This window comes from Aphelocoma coerulescens (assembly GCF_041296385.1).
Source record: "Aphelocoma coerulescens isolate FSJ_1873_10779 chromosome Z unlocalized genomic scaffold, UR_Acoe_1.0 ChrZ, whole genome shotgun sequence".
Taxonomy (NCBI): Eukaryota; Metazoa; Chordata; class Aves; order Passeriformes; family Corvidae; genus Aphelocoma; species Aphelocoma coerulescens.
In genome coordinates this window covers 69,044,973-69,068,744 of record NW_027184085.1, presented here as the reverse complement: position 1 = coordinate 69,068,744, position 23,772 = coordinate 69,044,973, and the positions used below count along the sequence as shown (strand labels likewise).

The window sequence follows — 23,772 nt, the reverse complement described above, 5'->3', positions numbered from 1 at the left end:
AGGTTGAAGAACCTTTCAGGTGTTATGAGTTTTGTTTGTATGATAAGCAGTGGTTTATCTTTGTCATCATTTGCAGCCCTCTCCCCAAAGGCTGGCACTGCATCTTCCAGAGTGGGTTTTTAATCACAAACCCCTAGAAGTTTCTTACACTCTGGGCAGTAGTGCTGCCCTCCTCACTGCCTAGTTGTGTGTGAGATTTGCTGATCCCAGCTAGATTTTGGGGCCTCTTTGGTGTGCTAATCCAGCAATGGTGTCTGTTTACATATAAACTTACTAAGATGGTCATGTCTTGTAAATGCTGGTCTGAACAATCTGCTAGAATTGCATTTCTATTCATAACTTTGTAAATACAGCTGGAGATCATTGTTCCTTCTTTCAGAAGCAGGTATTCTCTCGTATTACCAGCCCTGGGCTGCTGGTGAGTTACCCCACCTGAGGAACCATTTTGGAAGTAAGAGATGTCTCTGGTACTTCTCAAAGGGGAAAATCAGCCACCACATGCTGATCCAGGCCCTTCTGTATTTCTTACTGGGATATGTGTTGATGGATTTACAGAGCTGCTTCAGGGTGTGGGTCATCTTTGCCGGGTCCTGTGTAATGCTTTTGAATTAAGTCATGAAATGCTGGTTTTGGTGGTTTTAAAGTGCTCTGGAGAAAGCCCCAGGAGGTAACCACACTGAGAATTGGCCTTGGTGCCATCAGCATTATTAAGGCAGTGCAGATGTAGCCAGTGTGACCTTTTTGTTGACCAAAAAAGGGGTTTTGGCTTTTGCTGGGGTAGTATGCATACATTGCACTCTCAGCCTAAGGAAATAATTATTTGTTCCCTTGTCCATTTTTTTTTTTAGACACTCATGTGCGTAGCACATGCTATGGAGGCATCAGAAAAGGGCTGTGTGTCCGTCCCTTCCCTGGTGCTGTGACAAAGTCTGAATGCTGCTGTGCCAACCCTGACTATGGCTTTGGAGAGCCATGTCATCCCTGCCCTGCTAAAAACTCAGGTAAAATTTTGTGTTTATTTAAGTAGTACAGTGAAAATAAAAACTTAAATAAAAAAATCTTGTTGAGATCACGTTCTCGATTTATTTATGCCCTAAAGAAAAGTGAATAGGGTACACATGGGTGAATTGTGGGTTCCTGAATTAAGTGTTTGCTATAAGTAATAATTCTTGCAAGAGAATAAGTAGAATTCTCCAATGAATCAGTAAATTTCCTAGTCCAGTCAGTCCAGTTTAAAAAAGCAGCCCATATTATTTCCAGAAATCTGTATTTCATTTTATAAGAATCAGTTCTTTAGGTAAACGAGATAGATTAAAAAAAAAAAAAATCTCTTGACTACAGAACTGGAATGATGCATCTTGGACAGAATTTCCATTCAGTGTTATTTTCTGAAGCAGCAGATGACTATTTAGAAAAAAAAGAAGCAAAACTGACATAGTGATTTAAAGCAGTAAATGAAAAGGGCAGTTGTGTCAAGACTGTAAAGAAATCACCTGAGCATTTAACTCTTTGTCGTCTAATTTTGGTTTTGTGTATGCATGAAAGTTCAGGATGGAGTGCTGCCTGACAGATTTAACTAAATTATCTGTAAATGGTTATTTCATGTGAACACTGGCATTTCATTAGTTACATTGTAGAAAAATTAGTTTGGAAAAAAATCACGTAGATTTAGTTTAGGATGAAAGGAGTCGAAATACTGGAAATAACATTTTCTTTCCCCCAACATCTCTGCTTGAACGGAGCAGCTGAGTTCCATGGCCTGTGTAGCAGTGGAATTGGTATTACTGTTGATGGAAGAGGTACGTGGCATATTTTCTTTAATAATATGATTCAAAGTTAAAAATCCCCATCCTCAGAATTATGTTTTTTGATAACATACTAGAGTGGAGTTTTTAACCTCAAGATTAATATGTTGATTTTAGTATTTTAATTCTCAAAGTACAGTATTTTTTACATTACTGGTATTTAAGAAATGGCTGGAATTAATTCTCTACAACAGTGGATTTTGCCTGACCCTATCAAGAAAAAAAAGTAATCTGTCTCAGAGTTCTGACCTATAATATATATAATTTTTTTTTTGAGATGAGAGATTTTTTGAGATTAGGCATAAAACAGCTCTCCCTCATTTGGGCAGTGACAGGAGTCACTTGCATTTGAAGTTGATTTTCAGTCAGCTGAGATAGTAATATAGCAGTTTTTCACTCCAGATCCAGTGTTCACTCATGGTTTTTTGCATGCACAGATTTTTTCTGTGTAGAGTTAAAACTGGGAAGGGAGCTTACTGAAAAAAGCATATCCTTATGAAAAACAGTCCTGAAAGTGACCCCTTGCATTTAGTACTGGGAACTGTAAAGCTTCAGCTCCTTTTTCTAGTACCACAGAGACAAGGATTTTAAAAACTAATGGCTGAGCCAGGCCTGAAGTAGGGGCAAATCATGCTGCAGTTGCCAGATAATTAAAATGGGTTGGAGAAGGAATAGGAGAATACAGGAACATCAATTTATTGCTGTGTTAATAATTATCCTTTTCAGCATTAAAGCTCCTATTCCATTCAGCAGGAACAGAATGAGAGCTCCCATCACTATATTTAGTAATGGCCTAAATAACTTTTTAAAACAGCACAGTAATAAAAGAAATTCTGGTTTTGTTCAGTGCTGTAAGTATCTGCATATTTTTTTCTTAATAGCTTGACGTGTTGCAAGCTTACAAGTAATCTGAAATCCATGGAATCCGTGAATTGTCTCAGTTTACTTCTCAGTGAATTATACATGGTCCATTGAAGAATCTCTAAGTATCAGATAAGTAATGTAATGCTGTTGTACAAGCAGCATCCTGCCATGAGAACTTGCATGCAGCCTGGTAGGGAGGTCATGTGTCCTTTTGGATACATGGAAAATACAGTTTCTCATTCAAACATTAAAACAACTGTGCTGTCTACCAAATGCATGACAAAGATCATGGGTTCATGTCTCAACTAAAGTCCTTCTTTGTTCAGGTTTCTAGAGCAAACACAGGATTCTCTGTACATCTTGTACAGCAACATTGCAGCCAATTTTCATGCTGCTGCTCCTGTCACTGACTGTACACTGCTTGTGTGGCTTGTCCCCAAGATCCAAACATGTTTAGTAAGCTACAGAATACATTTTGCTCCAAAGAAAATGTAAATCTGAAGTAGTACACTAAATCGTATTTTCTTATTAATTTTTTCAGGTGTCTCATAGCATTGAGTTTTATCCAGGGATAGCATGGTTTTTCCAAATGCATATGTGATTAAATATAAATCTGTATCTAAACTGCACTGTGATTAAAGAGGGAAATGTTCTTTACAAAAAGTTGAGCCCTACAAGTATAAAACAAGCCTTTCATGAAGTCACAGCTAGGCCAGCATCCCTTCTGTTCTTTCCTGGGCTTGGGAAAGGAACTATTTAAGTAATGGGCTTACCATATGGGAAGCAGGAAAATATTGAAAAACCCTCTTTTCCTCAGAGGCAGAAAGTATTAAAATGAGTCCATTCCTGGTCTTATAGTTCATATGAATATTTTGGAATTTTCCAACTACAGCAGAAATTTTATATGGGACTGTAAATTCAGGGAATATAACTCATCCATCATCCTGTTCTGTCTACCTGAGAAAAATTTTAAATTTTCAACAAGTTCTTACAGGACTGAATATGCTGTAGTTTTGACCGATGCATTACTTCTGTATTAGGAAAATTCTTGTGTCACCTTATAAATTATAACTTCTTATCTAGATTCCTAAACCACAGGCACTGAGTGCACAGTCTAGGTATTTTGCATCAAATTTTTTCTTACAGACACATAGTTCCCTGTCAATTTAGGTTGGAAAGGATATCTGGACATCATCCAACATAACCTTCTGCTCAGAGCAGCAGTATCATCAAAGTTGAACCATTTCTCAAGGCCTTGCCTGGTGGAATTTGGAAAATCTCCAAGGATGGAGTTCCCATAGCCTCTTTGGGCAGTTTGCTCCAGTGTTTAGCCACACTTGTGGCGAAGAATTGTTTTCCTGGTGTTTAATTTAAATTTCCACTGTTGTATCTTGCAAATGTTCTCTTGCCATGTCATTGTGCACCTCAAAGAGGAATCTGGCTCCATCTTGTCTGTAATCATCTGTTAAGATCAAGGAACTGCTGTTAGAGGTCCCTCTGATATTCCCTCTTTTCAGCTGAACAAATCCAGCCCCTTCAGTCTCTTCTTACACCTCAGGCTCTGATGCTGCTGAGGGAATTCAGTCACACTGACATGAGCTGTGTGTAGTCAGGAGACCTTTGGAGCATGCTGAAGGGACAATATCTTAATCCAGGTGATAGTTTAAACAGAGCAGAAGCGTTACAGGGTCTGTTGATTACCAACACAGATGAACTAATTAGTGATGTCAAGACTGATGGCAACCTGGACTGCATTGGTCATGCCCTGGTGGAACTCGTGCTCTTGAGGGACCAGGTGAAGAGAAAAGACAGCACTCTGAATTTTATGAGCATGAACTTTCAGTTGCTTAAGGCATCAGTGGATGAGATTCCATGGGAAACTGCCCTCAGGTTTAAAGGAGCAGAGCAGAGCTTTGAGGATGTTTTCCTGCTATCACAAGAGCTCTTTGCTCACACATGTAAGAAATCAGGCAAGGAAGGCAAAGATCAGCATAGCTGAATGAGGACCTTCTGATCAAACTGAAGTGTAAAAAGGAAATGCACAGTCAGTGGAACCAGGGAAGACTCTGTGAGGAGTACAGGAAAGCTGCCCAGATGTGTAGGCATGGGATTGGGAAAGCTAGGGGCACGCTGGGGCTGAGTTGGCAAGGAGTGCCAAGACAGGCTTCTATAGGTGCATTAGGAGGCTTGAGGAGTGGGCCCATATAAAGTGGCCCAAACCTGGACACAATATTGCAGGTTCAGGAGAATAATCACTTGTTTCAGCCTTCTGTCTTCACCTGTGCTGTACCTTGCTTCTGAATGACAGCCTCCACATCCAGTGAGTCAGGTGTTGCCCACACCTCTCACAGGAAGAGGTTTGTCATGCCTGTCAGTGTCTGATTATCTTCTGTTGTTGTGCTAATACAGATATTAATGAGTGTGCTTTGGATCCTGATATTTGCTCCAATGGGATTTGTGAAAACCTGCGTGGCAGCTATCGCTGTAACTGCAACAGTGGCTACGAGCCTGACCCTGCTGGAACCAATTGTGTGGGTGAGTTGTTGTTGTTTTTTATTGTGGCTGAATTATTTATCACTACATTGATGCTGATTTGACCAGACAGAATTTAGGTTGCAAGGCACCTGCTTCTTCAAGCTACAGTGAAAATGCAGAAAATCTGGAATGGTGCTTTTCTCAGTCGCTGCACAGTTATTATTCTTACTGTATGTTTTCCTGTCATTTAGTGGGTGAGTATTGCTGTTTGGGAAGTGTAAGCAGGAGGTAAGACTTCAGGTTTCATTCTCTGTCTAATTAATTTTATTATTCATGGTCATACACGAAACCCAGTGTTTTTTTTTTCTTTTGGGAATTCTTACATCCAAAAAAAGTGTATTATACCACAAGTTCATTGTAAAATATTGTTGCTTATAGCCTTGTAATTTTAAGCAGAAAGGTGAAGTTTGGTTAAATTACAAGCTAATGGAAGTTTCTCTGAAACCATCAGGATACTTAAAGTATTGTCCTTAAGTACTGCATTTATTTTTCACTTAAAGGTTTACTGACCTGTCACTCCCATTTGTGCTCAACAAAACCCCACCATTTTTGGTGGGCAAAACCTGGTCCATATAGCTGTGGTATAGTTTTCATATCAAACATTCCTTCTTGGTGATGCAAAGCAAACAAAAAGTAAAGAAAATGTTTCCTTTCATCTGCTCAAATAAAGGAACTTTACAGCTAGTTACTTCCTAAAGCCCTAAGTATGACCTTTTGTCAGAAAAAGCACTGCTGCAGAAAATTATTGGTGTTTTTCTTTTTAAAATGCTTCATGTACTATTCATTCTCCAAGTGGATTTTATGGGAAGGGATTTTATTTATCTAGTTACACTTGGGACTAGGTAAGTGCTAGTATAATCTATGTATTTACTTAAATAAAGATAAAGCTCACTGAATGTGAGGAAGTGTTTACTCTTAGATAGAATTTTTCCATGAAAGAACTGAAGTATGAGCACAGAGATAAGAGGTTGAAAGATTTTAATTAAAGACACAGATTATGAGATGCCAGGAAATAGAAATGGTCATCAGTCAGAATGCAGACAGTATTTTTGTCAGGTCAGAGTGGGTTTAGAGCATGAGCTGTGTTGTTCTGTGTTTTTACAGAGCATATCACAACAGATTGCAGTCCAAATCTGAAGTTATTCTATGAGATTCTAAGGAAATAATGCATTCATCACGCTGCAGTTTGGGTTAAAGGATTGTATGACAATAAGCTGAAATTGCTCTTGAAAATTTAAATTTGCAAATCCATCTGCCTTTCCATGTCTGAAATCAGATGAAGTTAAATTAAGGACAGGTTAGTTTAGAAGAGCTTTTTTTTAATTCATGGCTGCCAGACTTAAATCTTGGATTCATCATCTGGGGAAATTTAGGCTTTACTGTCTGAATCCTAAATGTATTCATAAGCACAAGTTGGAAAATCTAAAGTAGTTGGGGAAACCAAAATTCTCCAGATTGTAGTTATATTGCATTCTCGCTTCTCTATTTTTAAACTTAAAAACTCTCTAAAAAATCTATTTGATTTAAGATTTCAGTTGCAGTATTAGGTTTGGGAACTCAAGCAGTCAATAAAGAGGAGACACCCTGAAACAGGATAAAATGTCAGATTTATCTGTACTTACTCTATCAATATTCTTCTATAAGCTTAGGTTATTGTGACATGTGATGGGCATTAGAAGAAAAGGCTTGAAGGGATAGATTTTTTTTGCTCTTTCATAGAATCAATAATAGGGCAATGAGGAAGATGCATTACTTTTTATTAGAATTATTTTCAGTTAGTTTAAGAGAAGTTCAGGGAACTATGTTGAGAAATGGGATTTTCCTAGTCAGTGTGCTTGATATCCTGGTCTTAATCATAGTTTTCTTTAAAATACAGTGTTCTTCTGGAGGGGAGGTACATGTGTACTCTTGAGATGACTGCCATACATGAACTGCACAGGATAGATTTTAATGTACTTCATGGATAACAGAAACAATTTTAGCCTATAAAACAGAGTTAGAACAGTAATTAACACACGGCTGTTTGTGTGTTTAAAAAAAATAGTTAAAATACTGTTTTCAAAGCAAATAGACCTTCCTGAATTCATATGGTGTAGTCACACCAATGACAAGGTCATTGCAGGAAACCGTAATTATTCTTTTAAGACTAACCATGAACTAATTTTTGAGCTTTCTAGTAAAAAAAAAAAAAAGAAAAACAACTTTAGAGGCAGAACAGAAATCTTTGCAGTAAAGACCTGAAAATGAATTAGATCTTTGAAACTAAGAGCTGTCATTTTTGGTCCTGGTCTGACTCCTGTCTCTGCAGACGTTGACGAGTGCTCCGTGAACGGGCTGCTGTGTGACAATGGGCTCTGCCGGAACACCCCGGGCAGCTACAGCTGCTCCTGCCCCAAGGGTTACCTGTTCAGCTCGGAGACAGACACCTGTGAAGGTGAGCAACCTGCAAGTTGTGTCCATTTGGTTGTTTATTGTGTCACATCGAAGCGAAACGATCGCAGGGGATACCAGAGGAGAAGAGAGAGCTGTGATGTTGAATAAATCTTCACATTCCTCCTGTCATTTCTGTGCAGTACTTTTTATTGTGCTGGGTATTGCTGTTGGATTTCTTTTAAAGTAGTAATTTTTGTTTTTACATGAAAATGTTTTCCTTTCCTTAGCTACAACATTTTTAAACTGCAATGTGCTTGTCTTTGAGCATGTACCAGGAACACTGTGTCTGTCATTTAGGAAAATGCATCTATTTTGATCACAGACTCTCCTTTTTCTTTTCTCCCTTCTTCTCTCCCTTCAGTCTGTGGTGATAGTTAATTCTAGCTCAAATCCTGTTATCTGTGATGCATTCCAGGACCTGGATATTACTGCCTAGTAATACTAAAATTGTCCTTTATTTTTACAGTGTAATCAAAATTGCTTTTTTATATTACTATTTAACACAGATGTTAAAGCTGAAAAAATTGCTATATAGCAGAAACTAATGAGAAATTTTAATTAATAAAAAAATATATGGAAAGCTGTACAAAAAAAAGAGTAAAGTTTGAAGCATTAGCTTATGTGCCAACTCTTTACTAGTTTTTGGTGTAGTAGAATTTTAGTGATCTTCTTTATTTTTTGTTTGGTTCCACAGTCTGTAAATCTCAGCATCTGTGATCATTAGAAAGTTTTTATAGTAAATGGTTTTGCATTTCTGTGAGTGATGGGGAAGCTATAATTTCCTGTTGCAAAACACTTGTTATGTGAGCCAATGTAATCACCCAGACTTTTCTGAAGTGGTGGAAGATGTTATTGTCCTCAGCTCCTCGTTGTTATTGATCAGGTGGAAGTTACTGCCATACAGCTAAGCAAACATATAGAAAGGAAAGTGGAAATGTTTTAGGTTCTGGCAGTATAAAGTCATTCACATGTTCTATACAAAACTTCCTCACTCCTTCTATGCAAAAGAAATTATATTCCTTTATATTTTAGTACATGTGGGTTTCACAGGTCACCTTTAAGAGTTATCTCTTGCTCTTTCTGCATGTTGCACTTGGGTAGCAACTTCTTCAGATTGGAGCTTTTCTTGTGCCAACCCCCATGGATTTACAGAGCTTTCTGTGCCAATTTGTCTCAGTGCCTATCTACCCACAGTGCTAAGGAATTTATTCTTCAGGGTATGTCCTTGTGATTAGTGTCTGTGCTCAGGAAGTTTCTGGCTGTGAAAACAGTGTACTGTGTGCCCTTAATGTACATGTTTCTTAAGGAATCTTCTAGATGGAAAAACTGATACAGTATGGTAAGGGGAGGTGTTACGACCAAGAACATCAGACCAGAAAACAGTGACCTAAAGCTAGGTGGATGAGAAGCCAGAATGCAAACAACCCAGACAATCCTGTTGAGTTAAAATGTATCTACATTTTCAAGCAGTAAACTTAGATTTATTTTTTTAGGGTAATAATACTATTAATATGTTATACATCTTTAATCTCATTGTTAGGCTGACATCTAAATTTAGCCAGTGAGGTAAAAAAAGCTGGTCAGGAGGGGTTTTGTGTAAAAGTGTCTGTAAAATCTATTAAATGTGTTGCATTTTTGCTCATATTGAATAGGCAGTAGTAATGCTGGGTTGGCAGCAGAGAAAGAAATTACTCTTTTTCTGCCCAAATTCTGTTTCTTGTAATTCGTTTTGGAGTTACAAGTTCACTGGTTGTAAAATCCTGCTGTAGTCAGGAGCTCTGTGCTGAGCTCTGAAAATGCTCTGATGCTTATTACTCACCATTATATTTTTAATATGACTCTCATCAGCAACTCTGAAGAAACAACAAAACCCTTCACTGGTTTTGTTTGTAGTTGAATTGAAATTTTTTATCAATTGGATGTGAGGAGTAGGAGACTGGTTTGAGGCTCCAGAGTCTGTGAAAGTTGAGATTTTTATGACAAGCTCCATGGTTTAGTTTGTGTTTCCAGTGACATAACTAGTTAAATGTAAACCAGATGTGCTTTGAAGTTCATTTCCAGGAATGTACAGCGGACTGTTTCAATTTTTGTTTCTCTGATGTTTACAATGTACACTCACTTCACTTAAGAGAAAAAACATTTTAAAGCATGCCTCAATAAAAATCTTCATACATACTGGTTTTTATTTTAAAATACAAAATAGTGTTAAAATCAGTTTGGTTTCTTGCTTACTCTTTCAAAAATTAGCATTTATTATTATTGTGAGAAGGTGGAGGGAAACAATTTTTGGAGTTTGTTTACAATGAGCATATGACTCTTTTTCACTCTATTCAGCAGTGCACTAATGCTGAAATGCGTTTAATATCATCTTTTAATCTTTTTTTTTGCTGGATGCTGGTTTTGGGATGTAGTTAATGCACTATTATCAGCCTATTACTACCCAAATTCATTGGGTTTGGGGTTTGGTTTCTTTTTTTTTTCTTCTTTCTTAGCATAGTGTTAAAGCATATCAAATGGAGAAAGGCCTAGAACATGGCCCATGAAGCCAAGTGAGCTGCCTCCACTTTTCAAAAAGTGTTGAACTTTGGCCTCTCCATGTCCACTTTTTCCTTTCTTTGGTTGTAGTTTTGGGAACATTGGCTTCCAGGTGAGGCCCTCAATTATTTTTTGTCAGGTTTGGGTTTAAAATCTAAAAATTTGGAAAAAAAAAAAAAGTCTTCCCCTTGAAGAGGATTGATTGCAATGCTAACCTGCTAAATTCCAGGGAGAATTAAACATAGGAATGATAACCTCATATTACCTCTATAAATGTGAAGCACTTTAAGTTTCATGCATCTTCTTAATATTTTCTTAAGGAGGTTGAAGTGATATTTTGGATAGTGGGACCTGTCTGCTTTTTACTTTGTATTGCACATTGGTTGTGTCTGTGCAAAGTTGTGTGTGGTTGAACTGCCAGCTGTTAAAACAATGTGACACTTTACATGAAAATCACCTGTTTCCAGCTTTAAATACCTTCTCAGATGATGCCTGGTCCCTCATGGCAACTTCTCTGAAGCTGCAACTTTGTAAAAGAAGGGAAGAACACCCATGATTGATTGGACAGAGAACACATCACTTCAATTTTGTTAGTTTGTCCTGTCTTCTCAATTTTTTCTCACTTTTTTTAAAGCTGGGCAAACTTCTGAAAGCAAGATGGCAGATGGAGAGGAAGCAAAAGTTTGTCTTTCTCCCAGAGCATGTCTGTTCAGAGGATTATTTGACGTAAAGTGCATACTTGAGAGCACTTATTTGTGTCACTGTGATCTATGATTTATTTGGTTTCTCTGCAAAAGCAGGAGCAGCACTCCCCACTACCAGGTGCTGCTGGTGGAGGGAGAGTGTGGGAAGCAACAGAGGCAGGGAGCATTCCTTGGGTAATAAAAACTGAGACAATAGAGTATAAAATATATTCACAGGGAGGAGAAGGCCTTGGTGCAGAGCAGATAATTGCTGGTGAGGACTCTGGATTGCCAGCTTGGATACAGAGGGACTTGTAGCTTATTCTCAGAACTAACAATGAGGCACATTGTCCTGACCTGATAAAGCCTCTTAGCTTTTATATCTCTGCATCTGTGTATGATTAATCTGTAAAATGGGCGATCCACAGTTTGAGAGTAGGCTTCAGAAACATAAAGCTCTGTCGTTGTTCAGAAAGTTGCTGACAGTCAAAGACAAGTCCTGTTTGCTCTTTGTAGATAAGTCCATTAAGTAAAGGATCTGTGAAAGCTGGTTTTAAATTAAGTGCTTGCTTTTGGCATGAAGAGAGACACCACAGTTTCCAAAGTTTACCGATTTCTGGGTATTTTTATCCCTCTCTCTCTCTCTTTTTTTTTTCTTTTTACTTTTTTTTTCTAATAATATAAGCATATTATTAAATCATATATTTTTAAGTACTTATTCCTTCCTGTGATGTACATCTCTAGTGAAATGAGTGCTTGATGCGTCATATCAAAATAGCAAATAGTAACTCTTAGAAAAATTTAAAAAAATACAGAAGATATTTCAATTTGCCTTGAAAAAGATCTCTTGATGTTATTAATTAATATCTTCAGGGCTTAGCTAGATACTGCTAAGGTTATAATTCATTTAAATTAAGCTAGTTTAATTTATGGATATTATTGCTAGCAAATATAAGCAAGCACTAAACATTTTTTTACTTCTAGCCTGCCAAAGGGAAATGTTTGGATTAGAATGTACAACTTAATTCAGGACCCATATAAAAAAAATGAATTGGTTGGGTTCGGGAAGAAATGGTGAATGTGCATCAGCAATTCTCCTTGGAGAGAATTTTTTAGTGTTGTTTTAATCTTTAAACTGATTCCACTTAAAAAAAAAATAATCAGCAAATAATGCTGTCTGCAGGGGTCCTATTCTTGCATGTGAACAGGCTTAAAAACCTCACAGGGATAATAAACAGGATTTAGGGGCTAAAGAGAAGTACCATTTACAGTGTTCCAGTTACAACTCCTATTTCTTCATGCATTTCCATAACTAGAGAACTGCAGCCAGCATTGTGATATTTTGCTTCTGACAGGGTTTTCTTAATTCTTCTCATGGAGCCATAAATGACAGAAACAATGAGGGCTTTGTTTGTGCTCTGCATGGTGTGGCTGGGAAGGCATTTGCATTCTGTGAAAAAAGAGTTTTGTTTTCTCACGGGACGGTTGTAATTGATGCTGGAGAACTTTATGGTCCATGGTGTTGGAAATCAACTGTCCTTGTAGAAAAGGGCCATTTAATTAACACTGTCAAAATATGTGCACTTCAAAACACAGGCTATACCTGTCTGTCCCTGTACCTTTTGAATGCCTTGCTGGGAGGAGTGGAGGGGCAAATATTCCAGGCAGTCCTGGCCCCTCATGGCCTACAACAGCATTTAGGGAGTATAAATTACTGTAAGCACACTGTAGTTCTAATAATGTCCTTTGTTTCTGGATTACAGATATAAATGAATGTGAAAGCAGCCCGTGTGTCAATGGTGCCTGCAGGAACAACCTCGGATCGTTCCACTGTGAATGTTCCTCTGGCAGCAAGTTGGACCCTACAGGACTGATTTGTATTGGTGGGTGTTTCCTCCTTTTATTTTCCCTTTTAATAAATAAAGACATACATATATATACATATGTACACGCATATTCTACATATATATAAAAATTTTAGTGTCCTTTGATTATTCTATTGGGAAAAAAGCAGAATGCTGCAGAGGTTTTACTGGAGTAAGCAGCAACAGTTGCTTGCAGGATGTCATTGGTGTTATCACCTGAAGCCATTTATTAATTGTGGTTTTTTCCTTGCCTTTTAAGAAAACTCACAAGGATTGCAGTCATCTGCACTTTGCAGGTGTTCATAAGCTGCCATTGTTTCATACTATTTCTGTAGCATAATTGAAATTATTGTAGGATATGTGTGGTGCTCCAGCTGGATTGTGGTGTCATTAATAACTGGATGTCATTAGTAAGTGGGTAATGCTAATTTTAAATGTTACTTTTTTTTTCAGATGGATTTGTTTGGCATTTTTCATTCAAATTTTCTGCCTTGTCAGGATTTTCTTAAGATGGAAAAATGAATGCAAAGACTCAAGTTTCTATTTAATGGTGGAATTCTTCCATGCCTTCATATTTTTTTTAAGTGAATGTTACTTTTGTGCCTAAGCCTTCTCTTATATTTGCTTGTAGCATCACTGGCTGGTGAAGTTTATTATTGTTTTTTTTTCTTTTCATGTTGTGCTAATTTCTTGATATAACCACACTAACCTATGCTTTTTTGTACCTCTTATTTTTAATTCTCTTTTGTTCTCACATCCAAAGGGGCCACAAGTTCACCAAGAGCCTAATTACAACAGTGTTCTGGATTTACTTTGCAAATGGTTTTCATTGGATTGTTTACAGTGTGAGGTCCCATTTGGCCTGGATAGCAGTGATAAATAACATAAAATATAAACAAACCAAAAAAAGTAGCTGAGTAGTCAGATGAAAACTGAAGAACAGGATCCAGCTACATACTGTGAGCCTAATAATTAGTTTTTCATGTTGACAAAAATTGTCTTAGGAACAATGTTTTTGTACTGCAAGTGTGAATATGTTAAGAGAAGGGTCAGAAGTAGAGCTAATGCAAGACATACAGATTGTTACTGCTAGAGCCCAGTTTTTCATCTTGGCTGAAATTTCATTGGCATTTGAAGCCTTGAGAGGAGGGAAGGCTGGGTTATTGAAAAGTGAGTGAGGGGCTGGAGGCTACAGGTGGTTATTTGCTGTGTGGAAAATCTTAAAAATGTTCTTGTCATATGTATGCCATTTTAAATCTCAAGTTCATTTTCCCCTGTTACCACTGTAGAGAAAGACTTGTATATTGATCCTAATATTTTTTTTTTTTTTTCGGACTGCCTCTGTAAAGCACTGCTGTAACAACAGATACCTTATTCCAAAACATAAATGAAGGGCTAAAATAGTATGGTGGTTTAGGATTTTTTTGTATTCTACTTAGGACTGATCAAAGTAAGGTAGTGTCAGATTCTGACTAGCTTTTTTTACTTCAAACTTGCTCTCATGTCAGAACCAGAATCAGTACCACATTATTCAGCATAGATGTAAGCCATTTGTCTCCTTCTGTGAGCTTTCCTGGGCAGAGAGAAAAATGCCTTGCTCAAATTATAGTCAGAATGCAATTCACAGCATTTGTACCAAAACCTTCAGCAAATGAGCGTTGTAAGTTCAGCAGTTACAGTAAAAACTTTCGGCAATAATATTAACATATTTTGCTTGCACATGGGCAGATTTTGCAATATTAGGACCGTATTTGTGGAGGGGAAGAAAAGTGGAATTGTTTTTGAAGCATATTTGAAGTATACAAGTGTTTCGTTGCCATTTTGGGAATTGCCCATACTTTAGGGTTACTGCCATTTGTGCTTTTTGAAATATCCACTGCTCCATGCTTTTCATACAGATTTTAGTCAAGATTCGGGGAGTGCATACAGTGCACAGTAAGTAGGATGCCATCTGCCTGTAGTATGCATATACTCTTCTTCAAGTTAGAATCAAAGAGATAAGAGCAACAGAAGGAATGCTATGATGTTGAATAATAAGTCTGTCACCAAAGATTTTGTCTGGACAAAAGAGAGGATCCAAAATAAAGGAATAGCCTGAAAGAGATAAGACAAGCCGACTTTGGCAGGATAATGTGGATGCAGCTGGTATGAGCAGAGGCACCTGCTAATTTGTAGAATTCAAATAATTTTTGAGATACTGGTTTTGATTTTCCCCTCCTATAAAGTTCACTAGTAAAAGGAAATAATATTGACCTCTGTAGTTCTGCTCTTGTTCAACTGTGGAGCTCTGTCCCGCGTGTTTGAGGCCAATGTTAACCTAAATAATACAGCTGGTTTACACTTAAATGTTAATGAAATACCCTGCCCAGTTTCTGGGGCTGATTTCAGTCACATTCTTGGGAGAGTTTTTTTTCTGTTGCTTTAACCAAAGAAAGGTAGTGCTCCCTGTGGTCCATATCATTTTTTAACATGATGATTTTGTAGAAAAGTTGAAGCTGTTTGGAAAAAAATAAGTTGGAATGATTCTTCTGTCTTAAGCACATTGTTCCTCAGCGTGAGGTACTAGTAATGCATCTGGCCTTCTGCACATGTAATAGATGTAAATCTTAAACCCAAATCCTATTCTCCCATTAGTCATCAGACTAAATTTGTCTGGGTCACTTGCTTAGCTTTAAACTCTTGAGTATGAAACTGCATTAAAACCCTGCCCAGGCTGATCTCCCAGTTTGGGTCTAACCTTACGGGCTGCTTTTGCTGTCTGATCACCAAGCTTGTTGCCTGCCTCAAGAAATGTTGTACCATTTGAGTGTAACTTTGTAAAGGTAGCGAGCAAAGGTGCAGAAGGTACAACTTGTAAAGTATGTGCCTGATTTGAGATCTGACTGACGTTTCAAAAAATTACTCAGGCACTGAAATAATAGATTTTAAGACTTGGAGATTTGGGTATCTAAAAAGGACTTTCAGAGCATTTCAGGCAGCAGAGACAACAGTTCAACTAAAAGTCTTCTCTCTGCACAGGGGCTTTCTGGCCCGTGGCAGAAGAGAGAAGCTGCTGCCTGATGGAGCTGGGAACTCCCTGGAATGGGCTTACCCTGACCTGGTCTGGGTTTCCAGCCTGGCTGTAGCTCAGGAGATGGATGTGCTGAGGCTGAGTCCTCCGGAGCAGAGAGTGGAATACAGCTTAACAGGCATGTTCAAAGTGTAGCTAATGCAGCAGCAGAACCAGGCCCATAAAATAATATAGAACACTCCTACCCACAATATATATATATATATATATATTTAGATTTCCTTACAACCTTGAAGGCTCACCTTCAAGAGACACAAGAGCACCTGCATTTCAGAAAGGGTTCAGGCAGTCACCTGGGAAAGGCAGTCCCAGGTTGGGATCTCTGCTCTTTTTCTAACTTGTATATTTTAGATGGATCAATCCCTAGCTGAATTAAATAAATAAATCCACTCCAGTGTCTGGAAGACCTCTGCCAGCTGTGGGACCTGGATTGTAAAATGCTTCAAGCAGTGTGCTTTGTGGCTCACTTTTAGTGATAGTGCTATCCCTTTACACCAGTTCTAAGCTAAAATGTGAACAAAATTATTCTTACTTCTTTTAAAAGACAGCTTGTGCTCCCTTGGTACTCTGCCTGCTGGTGTCATGGACGTAGCATGCCAGCTCTTTTGGCTGTGACAACTGTGTATTGTTTTTGTTTTCTGTTCTCTTGCAGACAGCCTGAAGGGGACTTGTTGGCTTAATATCCGAGACAGCCACTGTGAAGTCAACATCAATGGTGCCACACTGAAATCTGAATGCTGTGCTACCTTAGGAGCAGCTTGGGGCAGCCCATGTGAACGGTGTGAATTGGGTAGGCTCCAATACCCTGCATTTTTTGGGAGAAGGGAAGAAGTACCACTAGTAGATTCTTATCGTCTCTGTATGTAAAAAGAAAAAACTAAACAAAAAAAGCAACCAACCAAAACAAACCAAACAAAAATCACAGAAACCACCCAAAAAACCCCTATGAAAATAGCTTGTCTTATTTAGCATGACTTGCAATCTCCACCATCAGAGACCATTCTAATAACTTTGAAGCATACCAGGAAATAACGTGAATAAACCTCTTAATGGTTACAATATGTTTCATCTCCACAAGGACTGTGTATTGACTGGCATAGAGAGATAAAGGACTAAAACAGTAAAGTGAAATATCTGGTAAGATTCTGGAGGACCTTTTATGCTGTGGGCTGTTAACACTTTTTTCCCCAGCTCTTTTCAAACACAGAGCTTATGTACCACTATTCATTGCAGAATAGTACTACTATGAGATTGCAGGGCTAGTTCTGGAAGCTGGAAGCAGGAATGCTGACTGTACTCTAGGTTATGGCAAAAATACTGATGCCCTTAAGGTTTGAATAATGCCAGGATAACAGAATGTTAGCAGCTGAACTGGTGTCAGGATGTTTTATCCTCTTATTTTTGATTGTTACTGTGGGCATGTGTATCCCCTCTAACAAGCAGAGTTCAAGCAGCATCCAGCAGAGCTCTTAGCTGTGCAGTGCAGCGAAGATATTCCTTTGGACTTCAGGAAGCAGCATGGTCAGGTTAAACTGATAAAACTGCTCAAAACCTAATCAATCTGGACAGATAATTAGCTCAGATTGGGTGCATTTGGGCCCTGAATTTCCCATTCTGTAACTAGTTAAATTCCAGCAAGCTCTCGAATCACTCTATGATTGCTACATTTTACATGCATATCATAAAGTTATCTCATTGCTCAGATGCATTATTCAGCTTTGGTGGGGAAAACAAGCTGATAATTGATGTTACTACAGTTGTAAATCTTCAGGCCTCTGGAAGGAATTTTACTTTTTAGCTACATGTGACTGCAGAGACTGATCTGATGAGATGCTGATCATTTCACTAAGGAAAGCACATGAGAAAGGAATGGTGTAGGAGTTAATTTCGTCAACTATTCACTTAGTTTAAGTTGCATGTATGAGTCAACACTTTTCCTGATTGAGGCTAGAATACTCCCTGCCTTACACAGTCAAATTATTAGGGAATTCTGAAGATACATTTATTTTTAAATCTTCTGCTGCTACCTTCCTGCCACTCTAAAGCAGTAACAATTTCTTTCTGGCTTGATTCCAGACACAGCTTGCTCTAGAGGATTTGCCAGAGTGAAGGGTGTTACCTGTGAAGGTGAAGTTTTTGCTTCTTACTCAAGACTTTCCCCCCCGCCTTTGAAAATGTGATAAAAGGGGATTTATTGTGCTGTTTCTTTCCTGTCACGTAAGTTCTCCATAAAGCTGCAGCTCTCCTGGTGGGGTCAGCAGGTAACTGGACTCTTTGTGTCCCCACAGACATAAATGAGTGTGAGGTTTTCCCGGGGGTTTGTCCCAATGGGCGGTGCATCAACAGCAGAGGCTCCTTTCACTGCGAGTGCCCCGAGGGGCTGACCCTGGACGGGACGGGGCGAGTGTGTTTAGGTAAGAGCATACCCCACTTTCCCTCCTCTTCAGCTCTGTCCAACATCTGTCCAAAATTGTTCTTCAAGGGGCTTGGAAGAAAGTGTGGTTTATTTCTGAATTATCCCAAATAATATGCCTGCTAAGAGATCAAATATCTGCGGCAGTTTAGGGAAGAGTTATTAATTCCGTCGAGGAATGCGTTTGTTTTGAGGCTTGTTTTGCCCTCGGTGCAGTCACTAGGCTGTGCTAAAGTGCTGTCCCTGCTCTGACTCCTGTTCAGGAACAGCAGTGTCCTGGGTGATGGATGGTGAGCACAAATATGCTGGTGCAAATTGGTCATTTTTTCAGTGCACAGGCCTGTGTGTGGTTCTTTTCCTGGCATTTGGGTACACAAGCACAACATTTTGCTTGCACACTTGGTTGATCTGTCTTTTGGCTGCCCTCCTTTGCTGCAAATAGGATGGACCCTTGAGTAAAATAACCATAATCATTAACTTTTCTGGAAACCCTACTGTTTTCTCCTTCTAATTGGTTTTAAAGTAAGTGTAACAACAATCAGGTTTTTTTACTTTTAATCTATATTCACTGTACTATTAATTTAGTAACATAAATATAGGGAGGAATTTATTTCTTTTTTACCACAAGAGCCACAAAATGGTCATTTTATAAGTGAGAATATCTGGTACAGTAAAGAAATACGTGTGTCTGTCCTGAAAAATACACATAGAAACCTAAAACACATGGAAACCTGCATGTGGGGGTAAGGGTATATCTTGATGTTGGGAGACAACGAAGGAAATTCTTCTACTTTTTTTGTGGTACAAGAAAAGTCCAGAAATTTAAGTACAGTGCAGTGTTAGCAACTTCACATGGCTGAACACTGTGGAGAAACGCAGAGTCTTGAGCAGAAGCTGAGCGTTACGTGTTCCTGCGCCTGAGAAACAGCTGAGAAGAGGGGTAAATGCCTGTTTTTTGCTCTGAAACGTGCAGATATTCGCATGGAGCAGTGCTACCTGAGGTGGGACGAGGACGAGTGCGTGCAGCCCGTGCCCGGCAGGTTCCGGATGGATTCCTGCTGCTGCGCCGTGGGGGCTGCCTGGGGCTCCGACTGCGAGCGCTGCCCTACGCCCGGCACCAAGGAGCACCAGGCTCTGTGCCCCAGGGGCCCTGGCTTCTCCAAGAGGGGGGATGTTCTGACTGGCAGGCCATTCTACAAAGGTGAGCCTTCGTTCTTGTGTCTGAGAATTAATTACGTGTAGGAACCCAGAGTGCCCAGGATATTTCTCTGCCTGTTTTTAAGGGTTCTTACCCCCCCTGAGCAACACTGTTTTGGCTTCAAACCTTGGAAAAAATTACCAACGGTCAGACAACAACTAGAAAATACACTGGTGTGAATTAGGTGATAGACTTCTATGTAAGATTGTCACAGGGTGAAAAATTTAGAGGTTTTGGGCTTCTCTTTATAGTAAATAGATAAGAGTAAAAAATACCAAAATGGAGGATTGTTGTTGTTCTCTACACCTTCTTCTCCTTCTTCTACTACTCCATATTCTGCAGTAAAAGTAGTTTGGATTGATTGGATAGAAAATTCCACAGTTCCTAGTCGTGTTACTGAATAATTGGTAAGAAAGTGAAAATAATGTACCTTTTTAGTAACTATTGGTTAAAATATCTTTAAAAGGCCGTGTAAATCTTGATAATTGGCCTCACTCCTACTTTCCCTCTTTCCGTGCTGTACCTGGGTCATGCTAGTGGCTCAGTTCCTCTGATAAGGCTTAATAAACAACTATCTGGAAGCATTGAAACTAAAGAAGATGTCTCGCTCTATCTCTCAAACTCCTTGCAAGGACTTTCAACAAATTCTCTCCCATCAGGAGAGACTCACTTTATGGCACAGTAAAGTGTCAACTACAGGTGCATCCAAGAGAGTATCCTGAGGAAATTCCAGGATTTGGGACTGTTTGTTGGGTGCTTGAGAAATGTGGTAAAGGTATTTGCCTGGAAGAGCTGATGTTACAGGTGGGGGAATTCTCTGCTTTCGTGGGAGCTTGAGAGGAAAAGGTGCAAAGTCTGAGTGGCATAAGGAGATAAAGGAAATTCCTGAAGGGAGAGGAGCTCTGAATTACAGCAAGAACAGAAAATGTGCACCTTTTTTAAGGCAGTGCTTTGCAGAGAGGGTCTGATGAAGATCTGTGAAGTCAAGGATTTTAGACATAAACATAAACTATTACTAAAATTTGACCAGGGCTCTCTGAGAGATTGAAGAAGGATGGGTTCTTTCTCTGGTTTGAAGAATCAGTAAGTGATGAAAAGGAGAGGGTGTCTGTTGCGTTATGATTATGAGGGCAGTGACAACAAGGATCTGCAGTGATAAAGGAGTAGATAAAAGTATTTTGTCCAGTTTTTGCTGGCTTCACCTCCTGTAAAGCAAAACCAAAATAGAATAGGCTGGGAAATTTTAAGACACCAGACCCAAGTTACTTTAGATGGCTAAAATCTGAGAAGAAAAACTAGATTTCTGTGTGCAGAAGCAGAGGTGATGCAGAAATGCGTTCTTTTTTTTTTTTTTTTTTTTTTTTTTTTTTTTTTTTTTTAAGAATGCATTCTGAAACATTTGTCTTGAAATACTTTTAGTTGCTTGAGAAAACTATAACAGATTGGAGCTCTGCTTCACCATAAGTTGACCAATTTATTAGCTCTAATTTTCAGGAGTTGTTAATCTCAGGCAAAGCTCTTGAATTTCATTGGTGCTTTACTAAACAAATAAGGAAAATAACAACAACAATAATAATTATAATTTTATCAACATTTGTTTAGTTAAAAAAGTTAATTAATAATTATTTTATAAATATTGTGTAGGCTGAGATTTTCTGAGGTTTTGCTTCCTGTTTCTGGCTTCATATTTGGACCACTGTTGTGTTCCATTCGCAGGAAAACATAGGAGATTGATGTTTATTTCATCGAAGATGTTTCTCAGTTAAGGACATTTCTTCAGCAAATTATATCACAGAGTGTAGGGTAAAAAACTCATTCAGCTTTGTCCTGTGCAAGATCCTTGCCTTAGTTTGAAGACAGGTGCCTGCTAAGGAAGGCAGGAGTCTTCCTTGGAATGGAAAATGTAACCCCCTTCCCTCTGAATTACTATAATTTTGAAATTAAGGGGCTTTCAGGCAAATATGTGGGAAATAGGAATAACAGTTCTTTACTAATATATGTAAAACAAGGCAATAATACAGAAACACCGGCTTAGCCAGAGTCAGGACATGACCTGACACCCTGTTGGGCAGGGTGGTGGTAGCAGTCCGATTAAGGGGTGGCTGTAGTCGTCTTTGAAGTGATAGAAATGGTTCTGTCCAAGTGGTGATCCTGTAGAAGGGTCTGGTCCTCCTCTGAAGGTCCAGTGGTGGTTATGGAGCTCTTGTCCTCTGGGAATCCAGTAGGTAAGGGCTGGCTGTGGTGTTCCAACCGTCAGATTATATCCAGGCAGGAATGCTTGGTTCCTCCCCCGGGGTGGAGCACCTCACAATGGGATGATGTCATTTTATGAGTCATGCAGTGAGGCTTGGTGGGCCATTAACATAAAAATAACTCCGGAGGGAGTTATCAGGGATGTGTCACGGAAGAGATGAAGAACACTGCCCCACCTGGTTTTAACAGATGGGGATAGAACACATCCTTTTGATTACATCTTACATTGTAACCTAAGACAATCCCTTAACAGTTTATGTCAGCCAGCATTGAGGAGAGATGAAACATTTCACTTGATATTCTACAGAAGGAAAAATACCATTTTGAAAGCTGAGCTCCAGATACAACTCTGGCAGTCTCAATTTAAAAATCAAACCAAATCAACCAGGTAATAGTTGCATATTTTACTAGCTGGCCAGGAATACCAGGAAAATTAATTGTGTCACAAAGCAAACAATACAAGTACCAGAATTTCAGCTCAGAGATTATCACTGAATTTCTTTGACTGCCGATAAACATAAACTTTTAGTGACTGGTTTGGGTATTGTGAAGCAAAGAAAGCATAAATAGTCCAAAAAGCAGGGAAACATCTCCCTTCCAATCAAACCTCCAGGGATGTCCCTTCTAACCCAAACCCTGCCCTTTATGCTCAGTAAAATTGGTAAAAACAAACAGGAAATTCCCATTAATTCCATATATCTTTGTGCTTAAGAATGTTCTTTTCTTTGTTTTTATTAATAGATATCAATGAATGCAAAGTGTTCCCTGGCATGTGCATGAATGGTAAATGTAGAAACACAATTGGAAGTTTCAAATGCAGATGTAACAGTGGGTTCACTTTAGATATGGAGGAAAGAAACTGTACAGGTGAGTTAAGTCTTGCATTTTCCACAGCTTTCCCAAGAATGATGGAATATAGTCCTGGTTGAAAGGAACCTGAAAAGACCAGCTCTTTCAACCTGTTGTGAGGAAAGGGAGCCCAGATGAGATTATCTAGCACCCTGTCCATCTTGGAAACATCCAGTGATGGGGACTCCACCACATCCCTGGGGCTTTTTAAAGGGACTTGCTCTTGTGGCGTAGCTTGGTGATCTGGAAACTTAATGCCATTCATTTCCTTCGTTAATCTTTGGACAGAATGGCCAATTGTCTCAAGTTTCCCTTTCAGAAACTGCTTATTTAATACATGCAACACTTCCCTCTTTTTATAATTGGTGTCTAAGATGCTCAGGCCATGCTATATCAGTACAACCTGAAAAATCAATAAGGATCATGAGCGAAGCCAAATTTAATGTTCTAACACAGAGATTATCTTAATTTACATTCCTTACTCTCTTGGTCGTTGTATTACCAAATGAACTTAGAGACTGCAAGTTAATTTTCTGTAAGATTTGATGGCTGAGGACACACAACGGCACCTCTGCAATTCTGAGACCAGTGCAACGTTAACTCAAGAAGATACAGACACGTGTGTTTAATTTAGAAGTTTATGATTTTGCTCTTTACTGTCTGGAAAATCTGAAGATAAGCTTGGCAGTTCCTTGGCTGTGAGAATTTGGATGCCTGCGTTGTGGGTGGCTCTGTGCTGAAAATCAAGGAGGTTTTGTTACAACATACAGGCGTCCATGAGTGTGTCTGCGTAATAACTATGAAGTGTGGGTGGTAAGGCATGTTCACTGAGGTTGGTCTGGATGCTAATGTTGCCCTAGCTGGTGATTTCCATGTTTTTATAGTGATTGCATTGATGGAAAATGCATTTAACAAGTTTTATTTCTAAGCTAACAAGAATAGGTCAGAAAACTCCCTGGAAAAGCTTTTTTTTTCCTTTTGTTCCATGGTGATGAAATTATTCCACTGAGCAGCCATAGAGAAACAGGTTTTTTTAAAATAGATGACTTTTTTGCTTGTTTTAAATTAGTGAAAAAGTGTTTATAAAGCTTGTAGGAGCCCAGATGCTCAGCAATGCCCCAGATCTGCCATGTGGGTCTGGCACCTCCACACATCTGTGAGGACTGAACTGTCATCATCCAGCAGAAACTGTCCATGGGCAGTGACACAAAGTCCTCTCCTGCAGCACTGACCTGTTTCACTGGATCATATCCACATAAAAATTCCTCT

At 38.9% G+C, this 23,772-nt stretch overlaps 1 protein-coding gene across 2 annotated transcripts in view; it reads left to right on the top strand.

Annotated features, from left to right (window-relative positions):
* The window catches only part of FBN2 (fibrillin 2), a 118,959-nt gene that overhangs the window by 50,397 nt on the left and 44,790 nt on the right, over window positions 1-23,772 (top strand). For both annotated transcript variants that reach the window (XM_069001078.1, XM_069001079.1), the window contains 10 exons: window positions 849-1,001; window positions 1,746-1,799; window positions 5,079-5,204; window positions 7,513-7,638; window positions 12,619-12,738; window positions 16,443-16,580; window positions 17,867-17,917; window positions 18,079-18,204; window positions 19,177-19,404; window positions 22,396-22,521. In XM_069001078.1, the coding sequence (XP_068857179.1) occupies window positions 849-1,001; window positions 1,746-1,799; window positions 5,079-5,204; window positions 7,513-7,638; window positions 12,619-12,738; window positions 16,443-16,580; window positions 17,867-17,917; window positions 18,079-18,204; window positions 19,177-19,404; window positions 22,396-22,521 (1,248 nt within the window). The remainder of the gene's footprint in view (window positions 1-848; window positions 1,002-1,745; window positions 1,800-5,078; window positions 5,205-7,512; window positions 7,639-12,618; window positions 12,739-16,442; window positions 16,581-17,866; window positions 17,918-18,078; window positions 18,205-19,176; window positions 19,405-22,395; window positions 22,522-23,772) is intronic.